Genomic DNA, 20,521 nt, shown 5'->3' with positions numbered 1-20,521 from the left:
ATAAAACGCACCACCACTTTTTACCACGTATATACTGCAACTGACTGATCAGCTTGATCGACACCGGCCGCCCATTTCTTTATTGTAGTTTTGAAAGACAAAAAGGATATCAACGGCTGTCTTCCTTCCTTCTGTAGTGCTCCATCTTTTCAATTTGCCAAGGGGATGAACAAAGTCGTAGTTTGTTCCCATAGTACAAACACTGTTATCAAGCCATCGTACAAACAATATTTCATTTATTGTATCAAACCGAACTTGCTTGCCTCTTATGAACTGCTTCGATGGGTGTCATCCAAAATATTGCATCATAGATTCATCTATAGGTACATTTTCATGAAAAACACTCCACTGGAGAAATTTCTTGATAAGCTAATCAGCAAGTGGTCGTACTTTGAACAGCTTATCGTTAGACCGAGAAGCAGCGTCATTGTTGCAAATATGCTAGTATTTCTTTATATCCATGAATCTCTTCTTTGAGATAACTTTAGACACACTAGGAACATGTAAGTCTTCATCCAAGGACCAATATAACCTTTTTTGCTGAAGTGAATGATAACCCGTCAATAATAGAATGTCAAAAAATAATTTGAAGTCATTCACAGTTATTTGAAATTCGTGATTATTTTTCTGTACACCATATAACTTCGATCATCAAATATTTTTTCAAATATACTGGCCAGTGTTTGATCCTCAGCTCATTTTTTTTTAAATCTGTTCAAGTCTGTACTTTATTTGTTGTTAAGGTAGAAGGTATAGCATCATACGAACCGCATTTGAGCCAACGCGATTCCAAGGCCTCGACCCTTCTATACCTCGCCAATTGTTCGTCATCACTGCTATCCCATCCTTCATCTAATTCATCATTATTATTTCGGGACTCGAATACCTCCACGTTTCCAGGGATATCCGATGGAGGAATATTTTTCAAAACATTGTCTTTGTCGCTCTCCTCATTGTCCGCCAGAATTTGTTGGTCAGCTAAGCAATACAATTTGTAACCTCTCTTTATTGGCTTCATGGGATTGTACTGGTTCATTGAGTTCCTACCCTTGAAAAGAATCATCGACTCGTCAACAGAAAGCTGTCTTGTCCCGTGGTAGGAAGTGCTCAATTTTTTATTCAACGAATCCATTATTGGATGAAGCTTGAAAAGTCAATCTTCGTTATTTCTTGGAATAAGGCTGTTATCGTTTATGTGCAAGCTACTCAGAATCGTGTCGAATCTATTCCGACTCATTGTTTCAATCACTTAAGACACTCCCAAATCCTCACTTTCACTCCAAAAGTGCCTCCACCTGGGTAGTTTATGATATTCCATAAGGAAGTTTATGCTTATAAAAGCTATTAGCTCACCCTTCTTCAAAATCAAATGTTAAAAAAAAACTAACTAAAATTAATAAAATGGACAATTTTCAAGAAGAAATGTCAAGAAAACATCTCTAAATTGAGATTCTTTAAAAAAAAGTTAATTTAACAATTGCTTCACGGAAGGGGTTTTGTTCGTAGACTACTACATTAACATGTGGTGTTGAAGCGAGCTTAAAACTCGCCTAAATTCTTTATATACCTGAATCGAGTTGAAATGATTGATTCGCCTCGATTCCAGTCGGGGATAGTCGAGACAAAATTTGTGAAGAAACCTGTGTGCAGGAGTTGGTTTTACAGATAATGCGTAATGGTCTGTTTATTTGCATGTTTGTGTACAAAAAATATGGTTTTGGTTTAAGTAAATTAAAAAAAAAAATGCACATGGAGTAGGTAGCATATTCTTATTTGCTGCTGAAATATTCAGTTTTCCATTGTTTAACACGAATCAAAGTATCTCACTTGCACTTCATACGAAACATCGAAACACTGTTTGCATTTTAGAAAGTGCTGTCAGACTTAATCATTTTTTAACCTTCTTGTGAGTTGGAAACACCAAAAAGATTTATTTAATTTAGACTAAGATAAACCTTTGGTGGAAATTTAGCTAAATTTAATTATCTTTTCTACTGTTTTTTCTTGCCAAATAAGCCCAGTTAGTCCATTTTCATATGAAAAACACATAAATAATTCCAAATGCACAACTAATCGTACCAACATATGAGAACGAAACCAAATAAGACCCATTCGAGACTCGTATAAATGTCAAAAACCCCTCCATACTAAAATTCTACTCTTTATCGGTGTTATTCATACTATGGATATTGTTTTTGTTATTCGTGTAAAATCCTACTATACTATGGATAGATCTTCTAACAAAACACGGCTTGTGTCTAATTTTCACAAAAACCAAATAATTTTTTTAGATTTGGCTTTTTTGAGTTTAATCATCAAGCATTTTAAAAGCATTACCAAAAGTTCGTGGTTTATATGATTTTTGGACATCGGCGCTTGAGGTCGAGAAATTAGATTATTTATTTGGCCAACATCCTAAACAAATTAGAACTGCCGAATTTAACCCATATGGTCGGCTGTAGTATACAGGCACTCCACTAAATATCACTTTTCTATTTTTGTTTTCCTTTCTAGGATGATAGCGGTGCTGAAATGTACACGGATAGTACATCGCAAAGTGTCATTCTAAATGAACTTCGTCCATTTACCGAGTATACAATTACCGTTGTGCCTTTTAATCAAAACGGAATGGGTGATCCATCGAATGAAATGAAAGTCAAAACCTATTCATCATCACCTTCAGAACCACCAAATAATGTTACCCTTGAAGTAACAAGCTCAACAGTAAGTTCGAATTTTAAAACAACTTGGAAATTCTTATGATGTTTACATAACTCTTTTTTTAGTCAATAACCGTGCACTGGGAACCGCCGGCTGAGGAAGAACGAAATGGCCAAATCACTGGCTATAAGATACGTTATCGGAAACTGAAGGAAGCTCCTGAAGTGAAAAGTACCCCGGCTAATATTCGTTACTTTGAATTGAACGGCTTGGATCGAAACTCAGAATACCAGGTGAAGATTGCTGCTATGACAGTTAATGGAACAGGACCATTCACCGAATGGCATCGCGTTGTAACTCTGGAAAATGATCTTGACGAGACTCAAGTTCCTGGGAAGCCAGTATGGATAGTTGTACGAACTGGAGCAGAGAGTATAGCATTGCATTGGGGCCCTCCAATTCAACATGAAATCAAAATTCGCAATTTTGTCCTTGGCTGGGGTAAAGGAATTCCCGACGAGAATATTCTTGAACTTAACGAAAGCGAACGAAGCTATGTTCTGAAGAAACTCGAACCCAATACCGAGTATGTTGTGTCTTTGAGAGCTCGAAATATCAAGGGAGATGGTCCTCCAATTTATGACAACATCAAAACCCGAGATGAAGAACCTATGGAAGCTCCAATGCCCCTTGAAGTGCCCGTTGGTTTGAGGGCAATAACAATGTCTTCCACATCGATTGTGGTCTATTGGATTGACACAACCCTCAGCAAAAATCAACATGTGACAGATAATCGTCATTACACTGTGCGATATGGCATAACAGGATCCAGTCGGTTTAAGTTACACAACACCACCGACTTGAATTGCATGCTAAATGAACTACGTCCTAATACTCAATACGAATTTGCTGTAAAAGTTGTCAAGGGCCGACGCGAATCAGCATGGTCAATGTCTGTGCTAAATACAACCCTCCAAAACATTCCAATATCACCTCCTAGAGAGGTGACAGTTCGAGCCGATGAGAATAATCCTCAGAGTGTTATAATCCAATGGCTTCCACCGAAACACAGTATGGGCCAGATAAGCGGCTACAATGTGTACTACACCACAGATACCTCGAAACGAGACCGAGATTGGTCTATTGAAAGCTCGAATCTAGATGACAATGTTATGGTGATATTAAATCTTAAGCAACACACCACATACTACTTTAAGGTTCAAGCTCGAACCGGCAAAGGTAGTGCACCATTTTCAACTCTGGTCTCTCACACAACTGGTGCAGCAGTTTTAAGACAAGAACCAAATACCATCAGTAAAGGACTCACCAATGAGATGATAATTTACATGATCATTTTTGGCACAGCAGTGATTTTATTCATTGTTGTTGCTGTTATTGTGATCTTGTGTCGCAAAAAGCCACAAAGCTCACCCGAGCACTCTAAGAAAAGGTAGGTTGTGATTAGAAACTCATATATAGCTCCCCTTTAAAAAGTGTTCCTTTCTCCGACGTCTACAGCTATCAGAAAAACAATGTTGGTGTTCCAAAGCCACCAGATCTATGGATTCATCATGATCAAATGGAATTGAAGAATATCGATAAACCAATGCATAATCATAATTCAACTCCAGGTAAGTTTCATATTCGAGCCATCAAAGAAACCCACTATTATACATACATTTTTGTATCCTTTTAAAGCTTGTAGCGATGGAGCATCTAGTAGTGGAGCTTTGACTCTTCCTCGACCAAGTTTGCATGAATACGACATAGAAGCACCGGTTCCACCTTGTGTGACAAATTCACTAGACAAACGGTCTTATGTCCCAGGTTATATGAGTAAGTTACTGAGATTTTAAGACTGATAGAAAATGTTTGACTTTTTTTAATTTTCTCTTAGCTACTTCTTTGAACTCAACGATGGAACGACCACAATATCCACGAACGCAATATAACATTCCAAATAGGCAGCATATGGGTGTTGATACAACATTATCGCAGCAGAGCTTGTCACAACCACAGAATAACTCTCTGGCACAGACGCCAGAACACCCGTATATGTATGATGGATTTAGGTAAGTGACATAAAATGGCGAATTTCTTAGACTCCGAGGAAATTTTATTCACGATAGCCCCCTCTCATTATGGCTGCTCAATTAATCAATTTACAGTTTTGCTCATTAAAATGGCAACTTAAAAATAATGACTTAAAAGTTGTAGTCATGGAATAAACAGATATACCGCCACTCTTGAAAAAGGACCGGGTTCTAGTTTGTAGGCTCTCAAAAATCATCTACAGCTTTTTTTCATCTAATTAAGTTTTCTAAAATTTCTATCACTTAGCTCACTTTATTTTAAGTAATTAAATTAGTAATCATTCCAAAATTTGTTTCTATTTTTTTTTTCTTTGATACATGTTTTTAATTTTCAATTCATTTTAAAATTCCTCCAAATGGTTTCTAATAAATTTTCTATAATTATTTAAAATTCAAAACCTTGATCTATTCCTGCAAATACCAAATTCTGTGAAATTCACAATTGGTTGTAAATGAATTATTTATATCAAAAACTTCGCGATCTATTTAAATATTTAACAACTTCCGAAGCCAGACGCACTCGAGTCAAACTGAGTCCCAGCACATTGCATAGAGAAATTCTAAAAAATGGCAAAACCTCCGTAAATCCATTTTTCAATTTTCTAAATGAAATTCGAATACGTCAAAAGCAATGCAATGGTAATTTAAATCCTGTTCGAATAGTTCGGACTGGTGCAAAATTATGGAATTCAAAAAGCGAGGAAGAAAAGAAACCTTATCGAGATATGGCTCTGACAGAACGTCGTTTAAAACGTTTGCAACCGAGAAGAAAACCCATGGATAAGTTTACACATAAAAAACGCCGCAAAAGAAGAAGACGTCGTAATCAAATTAAATAGTCTTTGCATTTTAAATTTTTATATTTTGTTAGATTAAGAACTTTATGAATTAAATTTGTGTCTGTTTACTCATAAAAAAATTGTTTTATTTTCATTTTATATTCATTTTAGCAATCCACCATACCAAACAGCAATATCAACTGTAGAAACTTCAAAACGTGGACATCCACTAAAGAGTTTCGGAACTCCTGGTCCACCACAGCCTGGTGTACCGCCACCAGTTATTACAACATGTTCTAAGCACAGTAAGTAGAAAACTTAAATTTCATTTGATGTTTTCGTATTTGAATTTGGAAATGCAAAATTTGGAATGTTTTGTTCAGTTTCTTGGACTGCGGCATATGAGTCATACGAAGAATGTTTAGAGAAATTTTAATTTTTAAAGAGCAAATGTAAGATTAAGAACCTTGTTCTTTGACCTTTCTTGTCTAATGCTTGTTTCCCAAGAAAAACCTTTCGTATAAGCGAATAGAATAGAAAGGCGGTTTAAGTAAATTTAAGGAAAAATATTAAGTTTAAATCTTCCCCATCACCTTCTGACTTCGTTGTTTAATCGAATTGTCAAAGTCTCTAATCAGTTCCTTACCGCTTTGCCCAAGCTACAAACAATATACACAAAATATTCATTATTTATCCAAATGTATCAAGTTTTCTCCCTTAAATAAAACTATACAAAAACTTCCCAACCCGATATGTTGCTATTTGATTTTGTTTGATCCTATAAAACATTATTCATTCCTGTATCATTTTTTAAACTTACAACTAATCAAAATGTCTTTTCTATATCGTTTATTTAGCACCAGCAGTTACAATACGTCCCCAAAATGCTTCACCATTCAAAAAACCATCATTCTCAGTTGCCACACCCACAAATCGCCTAACAGGCTGCTCATCAATAGCACATTCAACAGATGAAATACAAAGACTTGCACCAAGTACTTCCACCGAAGAACTTAATCAAGAAATGGCCAATTTAGAGGGCCTAATGAAAGATTTAAGTGCAATCACTGCCAGTGAATTTGAATGTTAACATCGATATAAATAAATAAATAGACCATAGATACGAAAAAAAAAAACAATATAAAATAAAGTAATATTAAGCCCTTCCCTAGCCAGCCGCCTCCTTTCCCGCCAATCATCACCCCATCCACTAACCCTGAATACAAAAAAAAAATCAAACACCAATCACTTATAACAAGATATGAGTTAAGCACCTTATGAAAATAATGTTTGATTATTATTATTCTTAAATTAGAACAAAAACTAAAAAAGTTACCTTATGCCATCCCAAAATTTTAAGACATTCTTTTGTTTTTAAAAAATTGAAGAAAAAAAAAACTACAAAAATGTTGTAATCAGGTATTTTTTTAATAACAAAAGTAAACAATTAGACAAGTAGTGTTGACACTTAAATACACAAACATTAAAATTTAAATATAAAAAATTAAACAACATTTTTAAAAATACACCGAGAATAAAATTTAACAAATGAAATATTGATGTACGCACTCAAGAACTGCCCCTTCAGGGGAAAGAGACAGAAACGTATATAGAACTACAAAAATTTAACACACAAAAATGCATGCATATCACGTCAACTTAATTGAAAAAGGATCACCACTCCAGAAAGTCCTTGTTATTTTAGTTTTGAGTTTGTTAAGTGTATTAAGCCTACAAGTCAAGCAATAGTCATTTTAAACAAGAAACACTATAATTCATTTATTTATTTCCATTAACGGTAATTTTAAAGTTTTCAAAAATATGTTTGTATGATATTATCTAAATATTACGAAGAGCCGTCTTAGATAAAAGGTTTTCGTTGCCAAATTATGAGCATATAGTTTTGATTGATATTCAAGATCCTTTAGATATCATTAAAGTTGAGTTTTGTTTGTTTGAGTAAAGGACTCAAATGTTCACATTTCAGTTTTTTTCAAAAAGCTATTTTAAATCACTGAAATTTGTCATCTCATAATTTTAATTCAAAACTGAAAAGATAAAAGAATAACATTATTTTAAATCGTTGATATTAGAAAAAAATACGAATTCCAAGTTTATCTATCTCGGCTCTTTAAACATTTTAAAGTTCTCCAAAATCCTTTTAAAACAAATAATACTATTATTGTGTTAACATACGACGGGGTTTAAATAATTGAAAAACAAAAATACATATAAATGTGATGTAAAAAAAAAGTAAAAAAAGATTTCTTTTTAAATACAAAAATTAATGCTTAAACAATTCTACTTATATCTTCAAAACTCATGTGACTAAGAATATTATATTATTTTTTTGTATATCACAAAAATTCCTGTAAATATTTATAAATTTAATAACTTTTCACTATTCATTTTTTAACTTTAAAATGTTAAGTATCATAAAAGATACAAAATAACAAAAATAAAATATTCAGAAAAATTAAATCTTTAACACATAAAACTAAACTAAATTTACTGTCTTGAAATTATATTTTATCAAAATTATATTTATGTTTTGAATTTGTGTGATTTTTTTTATTAAAATGTAGAAAATACATTTCAGATGATTCATTGTTACAGTTTAATAATTAATTTACTATATTAAGTCTTTTTTGTGTTCTGTGTTCTTTGTTCTTTCTTTTTTGTGTGTTGTTTTTTTTTCGAAAGGAATTTAGAATCATTTTTTTAAAATTAAAAATGTTTTAAAGTTCTATAAACTTCCAACTTATCAAGTTTTCCAATTATGCTGGTTTGAAATGATTCATCTAAGTTTTTAGATACATTAATCGTGTCGTATGATAAATAAATAATGTAGCAAATATAATTTCACAATAATTGTCAATCACTTTATTTTATCACTATGCTAGGTTCCTATTTGCCTTTTTCAATTAATTGTAGACATATTGTTTTGACAAGAAAAATCATTTACCTGTTATGGAATCGATTTTTCCTGTCATATTTGAAGTCCTGTTCTTCATAATGTGTCCTTCATCAATTAAAAATAGAAAAATAGGAAATAAAAACCGCCTAGCGTTAATGTGGTGGAATGGAAACTTGTTCCTTCTTAAATGTCCTTTTGACATTCTTTCGGGTTTGAGTATTCTTTTTCTTAAAGATTACAATTCAATCCTATTGCACTCGATCTCAATTTTTAAATATAAACACACGGAATAAAAATTACTTTCTTATTTTTTAAATGGACTTTCTAGTTAACATTCACAAATCATTTATTTATTTGATGATACCTACATTATTTTTAATTGACTCTGTCATTGACTTTTTGTCTCCATTCGTCTAATTATTTTTGCCAAAGGAATAAAATAAACAATAAAAAGTCACACAAATTCTTCTTGAAATATAAATTTTTCTTTTATTTTGCATTCATACATATTTGTACCTCTATTCTTTTATTAAATATAACAAACTCCTCGATCACGATGACTAATATACAGTACAGAGGTATAAATGATATAAAATAAATGAATATTGATTTTAATTTTTTATTGTAATTGCCATTGAAATTTTTATTTTGGAATCAAAACACTCCATCGTGATCATTGTGCCATTTAATTGTTCATTCATAATAATTTTATATCATATACATATTTTATGTGTAACTTTATTATTTTATACATATATATATTTTAGTTAATAATAATTAAGAAAAAAAAATATATGTATTTGTATAATGTACTTTATATTATGTAGTTTATAAGAAATCACCACTTCCTCTAATTATATATTTTTTTTGTTTGTCTTTCAATTATTTCCTTTCTAGATAATTTTAAGAAATAAATTATACAATTGAATAATATTACTGTAAGACATTTTTGTACAGATTTATAAATAATATAAATAGAATTCTAACGAGAAAGAAAATAAAAGAAAAATATTAAGTGAACTTATGCGAAAATGCTAAAAATAAAAACAAACTATTATGTTGAAATAATAAAATACAAAAATAAAAACAACTAATTATGAATGTATTTATAATTTAAAAAATATTCTATACATATATTATATCGATTTAAAAAAAAAGAAAAACAATGAATTTTTTGTATAAGTAGTTAAAATCGGAACAAATAATAAGAAAATAGTTTTGTTAACGAAAGCAATGAGCAATTGCGAACAAATATTTTTGTTTTATTATTATGTAATGTACGTTGTATGTGTACGTACATATTATGAAATGTATGTACGTATGTACATATATGTAGGGAAGACCAAGAGACAAATGGGACTATCCCAAAGAATTTTTCTTTGTTTTTTTTTTATTTTTCATTTAAATAGTTTCTAAGAAATAACATAAGAATAAAAAAAGGAAGATAATTAAAAAAAAAAGAACAAGACATAACTGACGAAAATATTAACCAAAACAAATATTGAATAATAAATGTACATTCTTATTTATAAACTGTTTGTTTTATTAAATTTATGGAATTTTAGCTATCCCTATTGGGGAACTTAGTTTGACGTTATAGAAGTCAGACTATGAGGATGTTCAAACACTTTCAGGAATCAAATATGGTTAAGAAACAATATATGGTGTTTACCTATAGCAAAAATACTAATTTCAGGAGGTTCGTAAGATTTTCTTATTGTATTCTGGAATTCCTATGTTTGAATTTTATAAGGAAGTAAGTATTAGTTGCATTCAGACCCCCGTCTGATAACAACAAAAACAATGTACACCGACACCAATTTTTCAATCCTCTAATTCTTTCCTAATGATAACAAGGTCTTTTACACACAAAAGATAATAAGAACCCCTAAAATAGTCTATATTTCATTTCCTTTCATTTCCTGCTTATTTTGTCAAAATCGAACAAGAATCGCCAAAGTTATGAGAAATTTTCGATAATTTTTTCGAACACAAATTTGAACGACCAATAGCCTAGAAATTTGCTCGATTTCATTTTGGAATATCTTTAATACACTATTTCAGAGCTTCTAGTTGACCTATCGAAATGTTTTATATACCAAAATGTTTGTTTATTTGTCAAGAATATAATAAAATCTAAATTTTAAAAATTGATTGGATTATAAAAAAGTTATGACCCATTTTGTCAAAAAAGTTAATTTTATTAGTTTTTTCCCTCTAACTCATTTAATTTTAAGTATGGAGTTTGCATTTTTATTTCATATTATCAGTGACCAATTAGGCTTTCTAAAAACATATCACTCATTAAAATCGGTCCAGTGGTTTTCGACTTATAGCCGATTAAGTATCGCTTGAACGAAAATTTTGAAATTTTCCTTGCTTTTACCTTAAATTTTTGATCACATTTTTTTTTTTTTGGAAAATCAAATATAACTTAATTTTTTGAAGGCCTCGTCTTAACATACTATTTAACATCATTTTAAAGTCAATAAAGTACATTTAAGGTGTTTTTTTAGCTTTTGAAAAGTTTAATAGTGATAAAACAAATATTTTCGTTATTTGCGTTTTTAATACACTTTATTGTAATTTTGTTAAAATATTTTTACATCAAATTCTAGCTAATCACTTAAATTTTATATATTCACCTAAATCATAATAATCCGACAAGTTTTAGGAAAGTTAATAACCCAAAAAGTCAATAAATTCCGTACTTTTTACAATTTTAAGTGGAAAATTTTGATTAAAATCATTTTAACGTCTTTCCCGTTGGATTTATGTAAATATATGTCATGACTTATTTTTATGGAAATCAATAGACCTACAAAACTGCATCATTAGATTTTAAAATTTATTACATTTTTAAACAGAGTTTAACTTGCATTTACAATGATAACATTAAAATTCATAGAACATGCATTATCGCAATAAAATAAGTATTGTACATACAATTATAGCCTGAGTTTAACATTATTATTAATGTTATTGTATGTGTGATTATATAGACACATTACCGTTAGAAAAATAGGGCAATGATGTTTTTAATGGAAACATATCGATAGGCTTGGGGCGATTTGGATTTCTTATCTAATTTAAGATTAAGATTAAGATTAAGATTAAGATTAAGATTAAGATTAAGATTAAGATTAAGATTAAGATTAAGATTAAGATTAAGATTAAGATTAAGATTAAGGTTAAGATTAAGATTAAGATTAAGATTAAGATTAAGATTAAGATTAAGATTAAGATTAAGATTAAGATTAAGATTAAGATTAAGATTAAGATTAAGATTAAGATTAAGATTAAGATTAAGATTAAGATTAAGATTAAGATTAAGATTAAGATTAAGATTAAGATTAAGATTAAGATTAAGATTAAGATTAAGATTAAGATTAAGATTAAGATTAAGATTAAGATTAAGATTAAGATTAAGATTAAGATTAAGATTAAGATTAAGATTAAGATTAAGATTAAGATTAAGATTAAGATTAAGATTAAGATTAAGATTAAGATTAAGATTAAGATTAAGATTAAGATTAAGATTAAGATTAAGATTAAGATTAAGATTAAGATTAATATTAAGATTAGGATTAAGATTAAGATTAAGATTAAGATTAAGATTAAGATTAAGATTAAGATTAAGATTAAGATTAAGATTAAGATTAAGATTAAGATTAAGATTAAGATTAAGATTAAGATTAAGATTAAGATTAAGATTAAGATTAAGATTAAGATTAAGATTAAGATTAAGATTAAGATTAAGATTAAGATTATAGTGCTTGTAGGGCACTTACAATCTCAAAAGAGGTATCAAAATTTTATTTTATTTATTAATCTAACTTTACAATAATAAGTTACAAAGATTTATAAAATAAAAAACTTAACTTACGATTATAATAACCAGTATTGTTTTTAGTTAAAACTTCAATTGAAAATGATCACCTGTCAGATGTACAAACTTCAGCTTCCTATTAAATCCTCTTTTATTTATATAGGAAATAAACCTACAAAATTAATACTTGCTTCAGACCCTTCATAGCTTCACTCATCGACTTTTTTAGAAACTCAAAGTTTTGTCAATTTACAAAAAGCTTAAAGTTATTTTCAAAAGTTCTCCAACTTCATAAAAAGAATTAAAAAAGAAGTCGATCACTTACCATTTTGTTACTCGCCCACTTTTAGATTTTTCAACTTAAAATTTGGGTATTTAGAAGATACATTTTCAGCGTTTTTAAAACCCACCTACAAGTCGATCTCTTGTAACAAAAATAAACTATAAAAACCACCAAGATCATCACCTTTCTCGTAGAAATTTTAATTTATTTAGCACTAACTCCTGTTTACCCTATTAAAAATATCAATGAATGCACAGGATGGAATATAATAAATGGTCTGAGCAGAATATATTAAAAATTCGAGTGTAAAGAATTTAATAACTTGTATGTACCGCGTCAAAACTGTTTTCAAGCAACAGCTTATTTTAATACAAATTAGAAAAGACCCTACTTTTAGTTCCTTTTTTTGCTAACTTTTTGCACAAATGTTTTTGTTATTTTTAATGGTTTTGCATTTCGTTACTTTGACTGCTGAAACACAATGCAAACATCGGAGCCGCAGCTGGAGTCGGAATAGCTGTCACAACTTTTCGTACATTAACAGAAAGTACGCACACAATACGTCGTACGACTTTTTGACGTTTGATATAGGTTTATTTATTTATTTATTTATTCATCTACAGATATAAGTCTTACAGATTACTGACAATTTTGATATAAAAATATAATTAAATACTTAAAGCTAATTTATAATATGCTTTGCAATTGGATTTTAAATTCACATCTGTTTGTAGAAAGATCAAGTTCATTACATATAGTGTTGGAAAATTGTATGCATCTAGTAAATGGTTCGTTGCAACCATAATTACATCTATGTTTAGGATTGTTAAAGAAATGACGAAGATGCAATCTTCTTTCCGGAATATAGATTTCAAAATTAAAAATGATTTGTGGGCATTTGATACGGTATGAAAATACATCATGGACAAACAGTACACATTGAACAGAACGCCTTTTTTGTAAAGAATCAAGTCCAATCAAAGCACATCTTGACGGATATGAAGGAGTATCAATTCTCCATTTTAGTTGCCTAACAACAAATCTTGTGAAAGCCTTTTGAACTCTTTCAATACGAGTTATGCCAATGGAAGTAGAAGGACACCAAACAATTGAACAGTACTCAAGGATCGGACGAACTAATGACATGTACACTGATTTCAGAGCATAAGGGTTAGAAAACTCGTTGCAGTTTTGCTGGACGAAACCAAGCATTGAATTAGCCCTTGCAATTACATAATCTATATGTAACGAAAAAGACAACTTCGGATCAAAAATGACTCCAAGATCACGAATCTCAGATTTGCGATCAAGAATCCGGTTGAACATATGGTAGTTGTGGATCATAGGAACTAAAATACGATGTGCCATAAAAACATTTCACTTTGTGATATTTAATGGAAGGATATTCCTATCACACCAATCAGATAAAACATTTAAATCATTTTGAAGATTTTGCTGATCAATTCTGATGAAGCTTGTATGATATTAGAGAAGAATTTCCCTAATTTCACACATTGTGTTCTTTTATAAAGGTAGCTGGAAATCCATTTCAGAAGCAATCCGTGAATGCCGAAAGCTCGAAGTTTAACTAAAAGAATTTCATGACAAATAGAATCAAATGCTTTTATAAAGTCTGTGTAGATAGTATCTACCTGATAACCAGATTCTAATGAATCGATTTAGTTGTATTTTGAAAGTATTGATTTGATACTTATCATTTGGTTTGAGTTTGGCTGAGTTTTAAAATTATTTAATAAAATGGATTTTGAAAACGAAGATATAGTTTTAATAATGTCACTTTTTCAATTGTCGTATATTTATTTAAAATACTATAGTAAAGTTAATGTGCGAAGATGGTGGGTGCAGCCATTGTACCAGAAAAGAAATAAAAAGTTGTATTTTGAAACCACTTTTAAATTCATTAAAGAAAATGATCCTGATTTATTCCCTAAATCAACATGAATGAATCACACGGAATACAACTTGTTGTTGAGTTTAGTGGAAAAGCGTCTTAAATGTGCTCTTAAAAATTCCATTTGGGCCGAATACTTTCTCCCAACTTTCTCATCATCGCATTCGGCTGTCTGTGCAGACAAAGGTTTTTTGGAGATGACTCTGGAGTAGGTGTATCGCAGACTTCTCCACTTTTTTTAATGAATTCCATTCCTTTGCTTTGATTTTGTGTGTAGTGTCTGCTTTCGTCCCTTTCACTGAGAGCTTGGATAATTTTTTCCGATTCATCTATTTTGTATTCTTTAATTTAACTTTTATTTGATTTAATTTAACTGTTTATTTTATTTTATTTTATTTTATTTTATTTTATTTGACTTTTTTTATTTATTCAAGCCATGCAATGAAGATTATAAATTTGATGCACAAACACAAACCACGAAATCAAATTTGATGTGCCAAAAATGATAGACGTCAAAATTGTCGTACGTCAAGGTTAAAAGTTGGTCAACTCTTCCGACTCCGGCTGGCTCCGATTCCAGTTCCGTCGCGTTGTATTCGTGCATCTGCATTAGCGTCCTCCGGTTACGACTTCGGCTCCGTCACCACTGTGTTTCAGCAGTGAGTTGTAAATCAATCCTTCTTTACTTCAGTCTTTAAAGAAGTATTCTGTCCAACATTGCATGCCTTCAAATAAAAAAAAATAATGAATTGTTCGGCATTTAGCGGTAATACAATTTTAACTTACGATCTTAATTAGGAAATGGTGCCGAAAAAATTCAACTATTTTAGTACTTCTAGAAAGAGAAAAGATTTAGGGAAGAGTAGAATGGTCGAAATCAAATTTTGTCACCGTTTAAAAGAAAATACTTAAATTGAAAAAAAAAACTTGTTAAAAACAACGGTTTTGAAAACCAAAGATCTTTTTTGTAATCTTAAAATTAAATTAATAAATTTGTCGTTGGGTTTTAAAAATTTGGACTTACAATTTTGAATAAATAAAATGCACGACTGGATCGCACGAACTTGCTTATGTATCCAAGGAGTCTCTTTTAAAAACATGTAGTAACTATAATTTTAAATTATACATGCAAAACAAGTTTGTCTTTTTTTTATACTATCTTCCTTTCACTTATACACAAACTCTTTTCATCCATTTCTTCATTCTTAAATTCCCAAAAACATGTCTGCTATTCCCAAAAATTAGCATCTGATTGAATACAGACCATTATTAATACACAAAAGACAATTCTTAATGTTTTATTAATTCTTTTGAGAATCTTTGATGATCAAATATATTATTTAGAGATATGAGAGCTTGTGCATGGAAAAATTATTGAATTCGGTTCATGAGTTCCTGAGAAAAAAAAAAAAAAACAAAATTACGGAGTAATACAAATATATATATTTTTTTTTATTAAAAGAAGCCAAGGTAGTAAACAAATTTTTATATAAAATTTAATAAAAATCTACTCGTATAGCTTCGTTTTTGAGAAAATACGAATTTTATATGGGGCCTATTGTTATTTTTAATCTATGAAAATTAAAATTAAATTATTGGTTTTCGCAGGAAACCTACATACATCGAAAACATAAATTTTGCCATACATTTTTGGTAAACCACAAGTTTTCGTAAGCCACAAGTTTTATATAAAACCACTCGAAAACTAGTAGCAATTCCAAGTTGAACTAAACAAACAAACCTTACGAAACATTCTAATCCATGATCCTCCAGAGTTTCAAACGCGACTCCAAGGACGAGGAAGACAAATTTCTTGCTGTTGAGTACTTTGCCCTTTTACATTTTTAAGGACACTTACTGTGTTTTTCGTGGCTTCATAAGATTCTGCTATCAAAAGTACATCTTCCAGAGCAGGGTTCTGGTTTTGTATTGATGGCTATGGTATCCCGCAGCAGTTCATCATCAAATTCTCGCTTGTATTCTGGTTTTGAACAGACATACTTACAATTGCGGGATAAGCCTCGTAGCTCAGCTACCCAATCTGCATAGCTTTGGCCTTCCCCCATTTTTGCCTGAAAAAAACTCATATCGTGCTGCAAATATGTGAACGTTGCGTTTAAAATGTTCAGAAAATTTATCTGTGATAAACTTAAATGACAGATCCTCTAATTTGTCTCCAAGTAAATTTTGAGCCAATTCAAAAATCTCAGAACCTACCCACGAAAGAAGGAACACTTTTTTTTTGTTGCTGGTCTTCCTGTACCGAATATGCAGAAAAATGTTGCTCTAGTTGCTTCAAATATGATTCCCAGTGATGCTTCTCTTTCTGGTATTGATGGAAAGGTGGAGGCGCAGGTGTATTTGACGGAAGTCTTCCCAAGCCATCCATAACCATATCTGGCTTCGTCACTTTTTCATCCATTCTCTTTGACTAGTCATTAAAGACTTCAGAAAATGTTCCTGTTGTCTGAGTAGCTCCTTTAACTCCGCTGCTTCCATAGCTTACATACAACTTTTTCAGCTGTAAACTGAACTGACACGTGGAAAGAAAGTAAAGAAACCCAAATTAATTCTGTTGGAGTGAAGGTATACAATTTGGGTATATTACTTATGATGCGTAGTTCGATTTTTTTTTATTAAAAAAACTTGTTTCTCGTCGCCAAAATGTTACGACGTTAATTATAAGTAGTAAATTATTTATTTAGTAACGTTATAATATAAAAATAAGTATAATAAAATAAAGTAAGTATTGGTAGTAGAATATATTGATTTAGTGATGATTGTTCGGCGGTGGGACTACGACTGGGCTCCCCAAGTAATCATTCAATAAATGTCACATCAACACAACATAAGTGTACGTACAGTGTTGTTATACAGTTGTAAGCTATCATAAGGGATTTCGTATACTACACTTTCGAAAATTCTCCTCCATGATTCTCCAGAGTTTCAAAAGCTCTTTGTTAAGGCTACTGGCGTGACGACCCCAAGGACGAGGAAGACTTGATCATAGTTCGTAATGACGTTACCAAGGGATGCGTCTTCGAAATCGTCGCCACAAATATGTTCGAAGCTTTCGTTTGCTACCTGGAGAAAAACTTTCCGGTAACTCCGTTCAATCACAAGGATTTGGGAGATATGAGAAAGGCGATAAGTTCATTTGTGGAGGAGAATAAGTATGAAAAAAAATTTCTGGTGCAGGAGGACTAGGAAAACTTGCACCAAAACATTCCACAATGTAGGAATCGTTGTTCCACTGAATAAAACCACAACAGTGGGCTATCGCAACTGGATGAACAGCCTGCCAACATCAAGAAGATCCTCAGTGCATTGGGCAAACCAGGCAAGTTCTCAAAGGAAGAAGCTAATCATAACAGCTTCAGTGATCGCTTTGGATTAGTGTGATTTTGGTACGAATCTGGAACTGCTCCGGCCATAAGGACCTACGCGAAATCGTTCAGAATATTCTCAACCCCGCCTATAAGTTGTCGGACGGCCACATTATATGGCGATTCTGTAGGGACATTTGGCCAACAGAAGCAATAGTCATAAGCTCAGTGTTTTGGATTGAGTTTGTTGTGAAAGGAGAAGAAAATGTTTTTAATAAAATTAATTTTTATTGTAACAGTTTTATTTGCTGTTGATTCTATGATATATTTTCTACACAATTAGCTTCTCCTTAGTGAATTGTTTGGACCGGTTGAAGTGAAACTTGTTGGTTCATGTCGTGATTTCATTCCACCCGTCCCTAGAACTTCAGTTGAAACTCTTTTTCTAGACGAGCTAGTGTTACGTTAAAATCAATTAGAATTGGTGTAAAAAGACTATTGGGATTATCGGGAACATCTTTTCCCATGGATTTATTTACATATTCGAAAAATTGGTATCGGAAATTTTTCGAAATTGGGAACAAAATTCCTATGGAAAAATACGTATCTTGTGTTTTTCGCTCTGAATATTTCCCCGTTATTTACTTGTCGGAATTGAGAGCGGAGCAAACAATGTAATCAATTCTCAACAAAATAATAATAGAAATATTAATAAAAATGTATCTTTTTAAGGTCGAATTCAACAAATACTCACCAAGTTCACGTTTTAATTAATTTTAATTAATTTTAATGAACATTGAAAACAGAACTTCAACTGCTCTTCCTACAAAAAAGCCACAAAAAGGCATAATTTGTAAAGTCGCTTTGGAACGAGAAATTGAAATCCAAAAAGAACGCTGCAATAAGGTTGAAGAGACAGTTGAGGCTATGAAGCGACACCAAAAACAAATGGAATACCATTTCAAGAAAACATTCAGATCCAATGACAATATTAGTGAGTTTCAAAAGAAGATGTTAATGTTCGTTGCTCTCGTTGTATTTCATCGATTAATAATAAAAATGATATTCCTTGCGTTTTTAAATAAGGATTACGTCTTAGGAAGAAAACAAACAAATTTTTTTCACTAAAAACTGACTTTCAGATCATTTCAAAATTATGTTCGAAAATAAATTCATTATTTCTATGAGGGCAGAATTTACTCCCAAGGAAAAATAATTCCGTGAGAAATTCCCGATAGTATGATCTTGCTTCCGGGAAGGGAAAAATTCCTGGGGAAACATATTTCCCAAGGAATTTCCGATAAGGCTGTTTAAGTTTGAAGTTAATCGACCCAATGATTTGGGCTGTAGGCTAGAGGACAGACAGACGGACGAAATCAGATGACCCTTTTTTCGACTACTTCAATATTGTATTAAAATATCAATTTTGAAATTTTTTACGATTACAAAACTTGTCGTATATAGTTCCTGTGTGTCGTAGGTAAAAATGAAAAAAAAAAGTTTAGACAATTTTTTTTAAATGTGAATTGAAGTACTAAGTTGACTATATGTGGTTAGTAAAACTATTAATTCTGAATAAATAAATTAGGTGGCGCAAAAGTCCGTTGAGAATTTGGGCCTAGTGACTTACAACTTTAAACCATTCCTGTGTGCGAGGAATGTTGTCAGGAATGGAGGGGACTTAAAGTTTGTATACTGAATCCAAACGGCTAATTTTGAGAAGGCACTTTTCATGACAAGAATTACACTTGGAAGATTCGTCAATTCCTTGAAAAAAAAAAACTTTATATGGCACAGGCAGGGATCAATTCTGAAAAAAAAACATAACAAAACCGAATGTTTTTATGTCTTCCATTTTCTATAAAAATTAATTAAACTACGTATTTATAAGATACTTTTAAGAATGGTATAGTACTTAGTCTAAGTTTTACTCTTGATATTTAATAATCTGAATTTAAGTAATTTACTCCCTAAACTACTTCAACCTTCTGAACAGGGTGATATAGACGCCTCTCTCCTAAAGCAAAATAAGTTTGTTTTTGACCGTTCTACACAAATTCGTCATACATTTCTGGCAACCTAGTTGCTTTACTTTACCCGTACTTTACAAAGCTTTACCTGGGACGCGATGATTAGTGCGTAAGACTGTTTTACAGGAGTTCTTGGTTTCAATCCTGTGCCATCTAAAGTCTTATTCTACGGGTACTGCCTCTTACGAGGAATTGACAAATCCTATAAGAGTAATTCTAATCATGAAAAGTGCTTTCTCAAATTAGCCGCTCGGATAAGCCTTACAACTGTAGGTCCCCTCCATCCCTGAAAATGTTACTCGCACACAGAAATGGTTGAGAGCTAAAAGTCACTAGGCCATAGTTCTCAACGGATTGTTGCCCCACCTAATTTATTTTAGTTGTCGTACTTGTGTCAATATTTTAGTGATGTTTTTGTGTTTTGTAATTGGTGGATCTGAAGATTAAATTCTGTAGCCCTTACCATTTAACCCAACTTGACTTTTTTCTCCTTAATGCGCAGTATTTATTCCCACCTATAAAATAATACATCTCCGTATTAAGATTGGTAAAGATATGTAAATAAGAACTTACCTTATAAATTCCAAGGTTTCTAAGGTTCTTCGTTGTAAAACCATAATAAATCTTGTTCCCGATAGTCTTCAATAAATAATGTGTACATACATATATCATGGAACATATTAAGCGATGC

The 20,521-nt window shown here is 31.3% G+C and overlaps 1 protein-coding gene across 6 annotated transcripts in view; it reads left to right on the top strand.

The window, feature by feature from the left end:
* The window catches only part of LOC129952667 (neogenin), a 434,009-nt gene extending 424,507 nt beyond the window's left edge, over positions 1-9,502 (top strand). For 3 of the 6 annotated variants that reach the window (XM_056065418.1, XM_056065421.1, XM_056065420.1), the window contains exons 8-14: positions 2,515-2,724; positions 2,787-4,111; positions 4,180-4,292; positions 4,360-4,497; positions 4,559-4,733; positions 5,705-5,838; positions 6,391-9,502. In XM_056065418.1, the coding sequence (XP_055921393.1) occupies positions 2,515-2,724; positions 2,787-4,111; positions 4,180-4,292; positions 4,360-4,497; positions 4,559-4,733; positions 5,705-5,838; positions 6,391-6,623 (2,328 nt within the window). In that variant the 3' untranslated portion in view covers positions 6,624-9,502. Of the gene's footprint in view, positions 1-2,514; positions 2,725-2,786; positions 4,112-4,155; positions 4,293-4,359; positions 4,498-4,558; positions 4,734-5,704; positions 5,839-6,390 lie in introns of all 6 variants that reach the window. The other 3 variants (XM_056065416.1, XM_056065417.1, XM_056065419.1) reach the window with 1 other exon arrangement.
* Positions 9,503-20,521: the final 11,019 nt, after the last annotated feature.

Source organism: Eupeodes corollae, chromosome 3 (genome assembly GCF_945859685.1).
Source record: "Eupeodes corollae chromosome 3, idEupCoro1.1, whole genome shotgun sequence".
NCBI classification, from domain to species: Eukaryota; Metazoa; Arthropoda; class Insecta; order Diptera; family Syrphidae; genus Eupeodes; species Eupeodes corollae.
The sequence above is the reverse complement of the archived record's forward strand: the minus strand, read 5'-3'. Positions and strand labels throughout refer to the sequence as shown.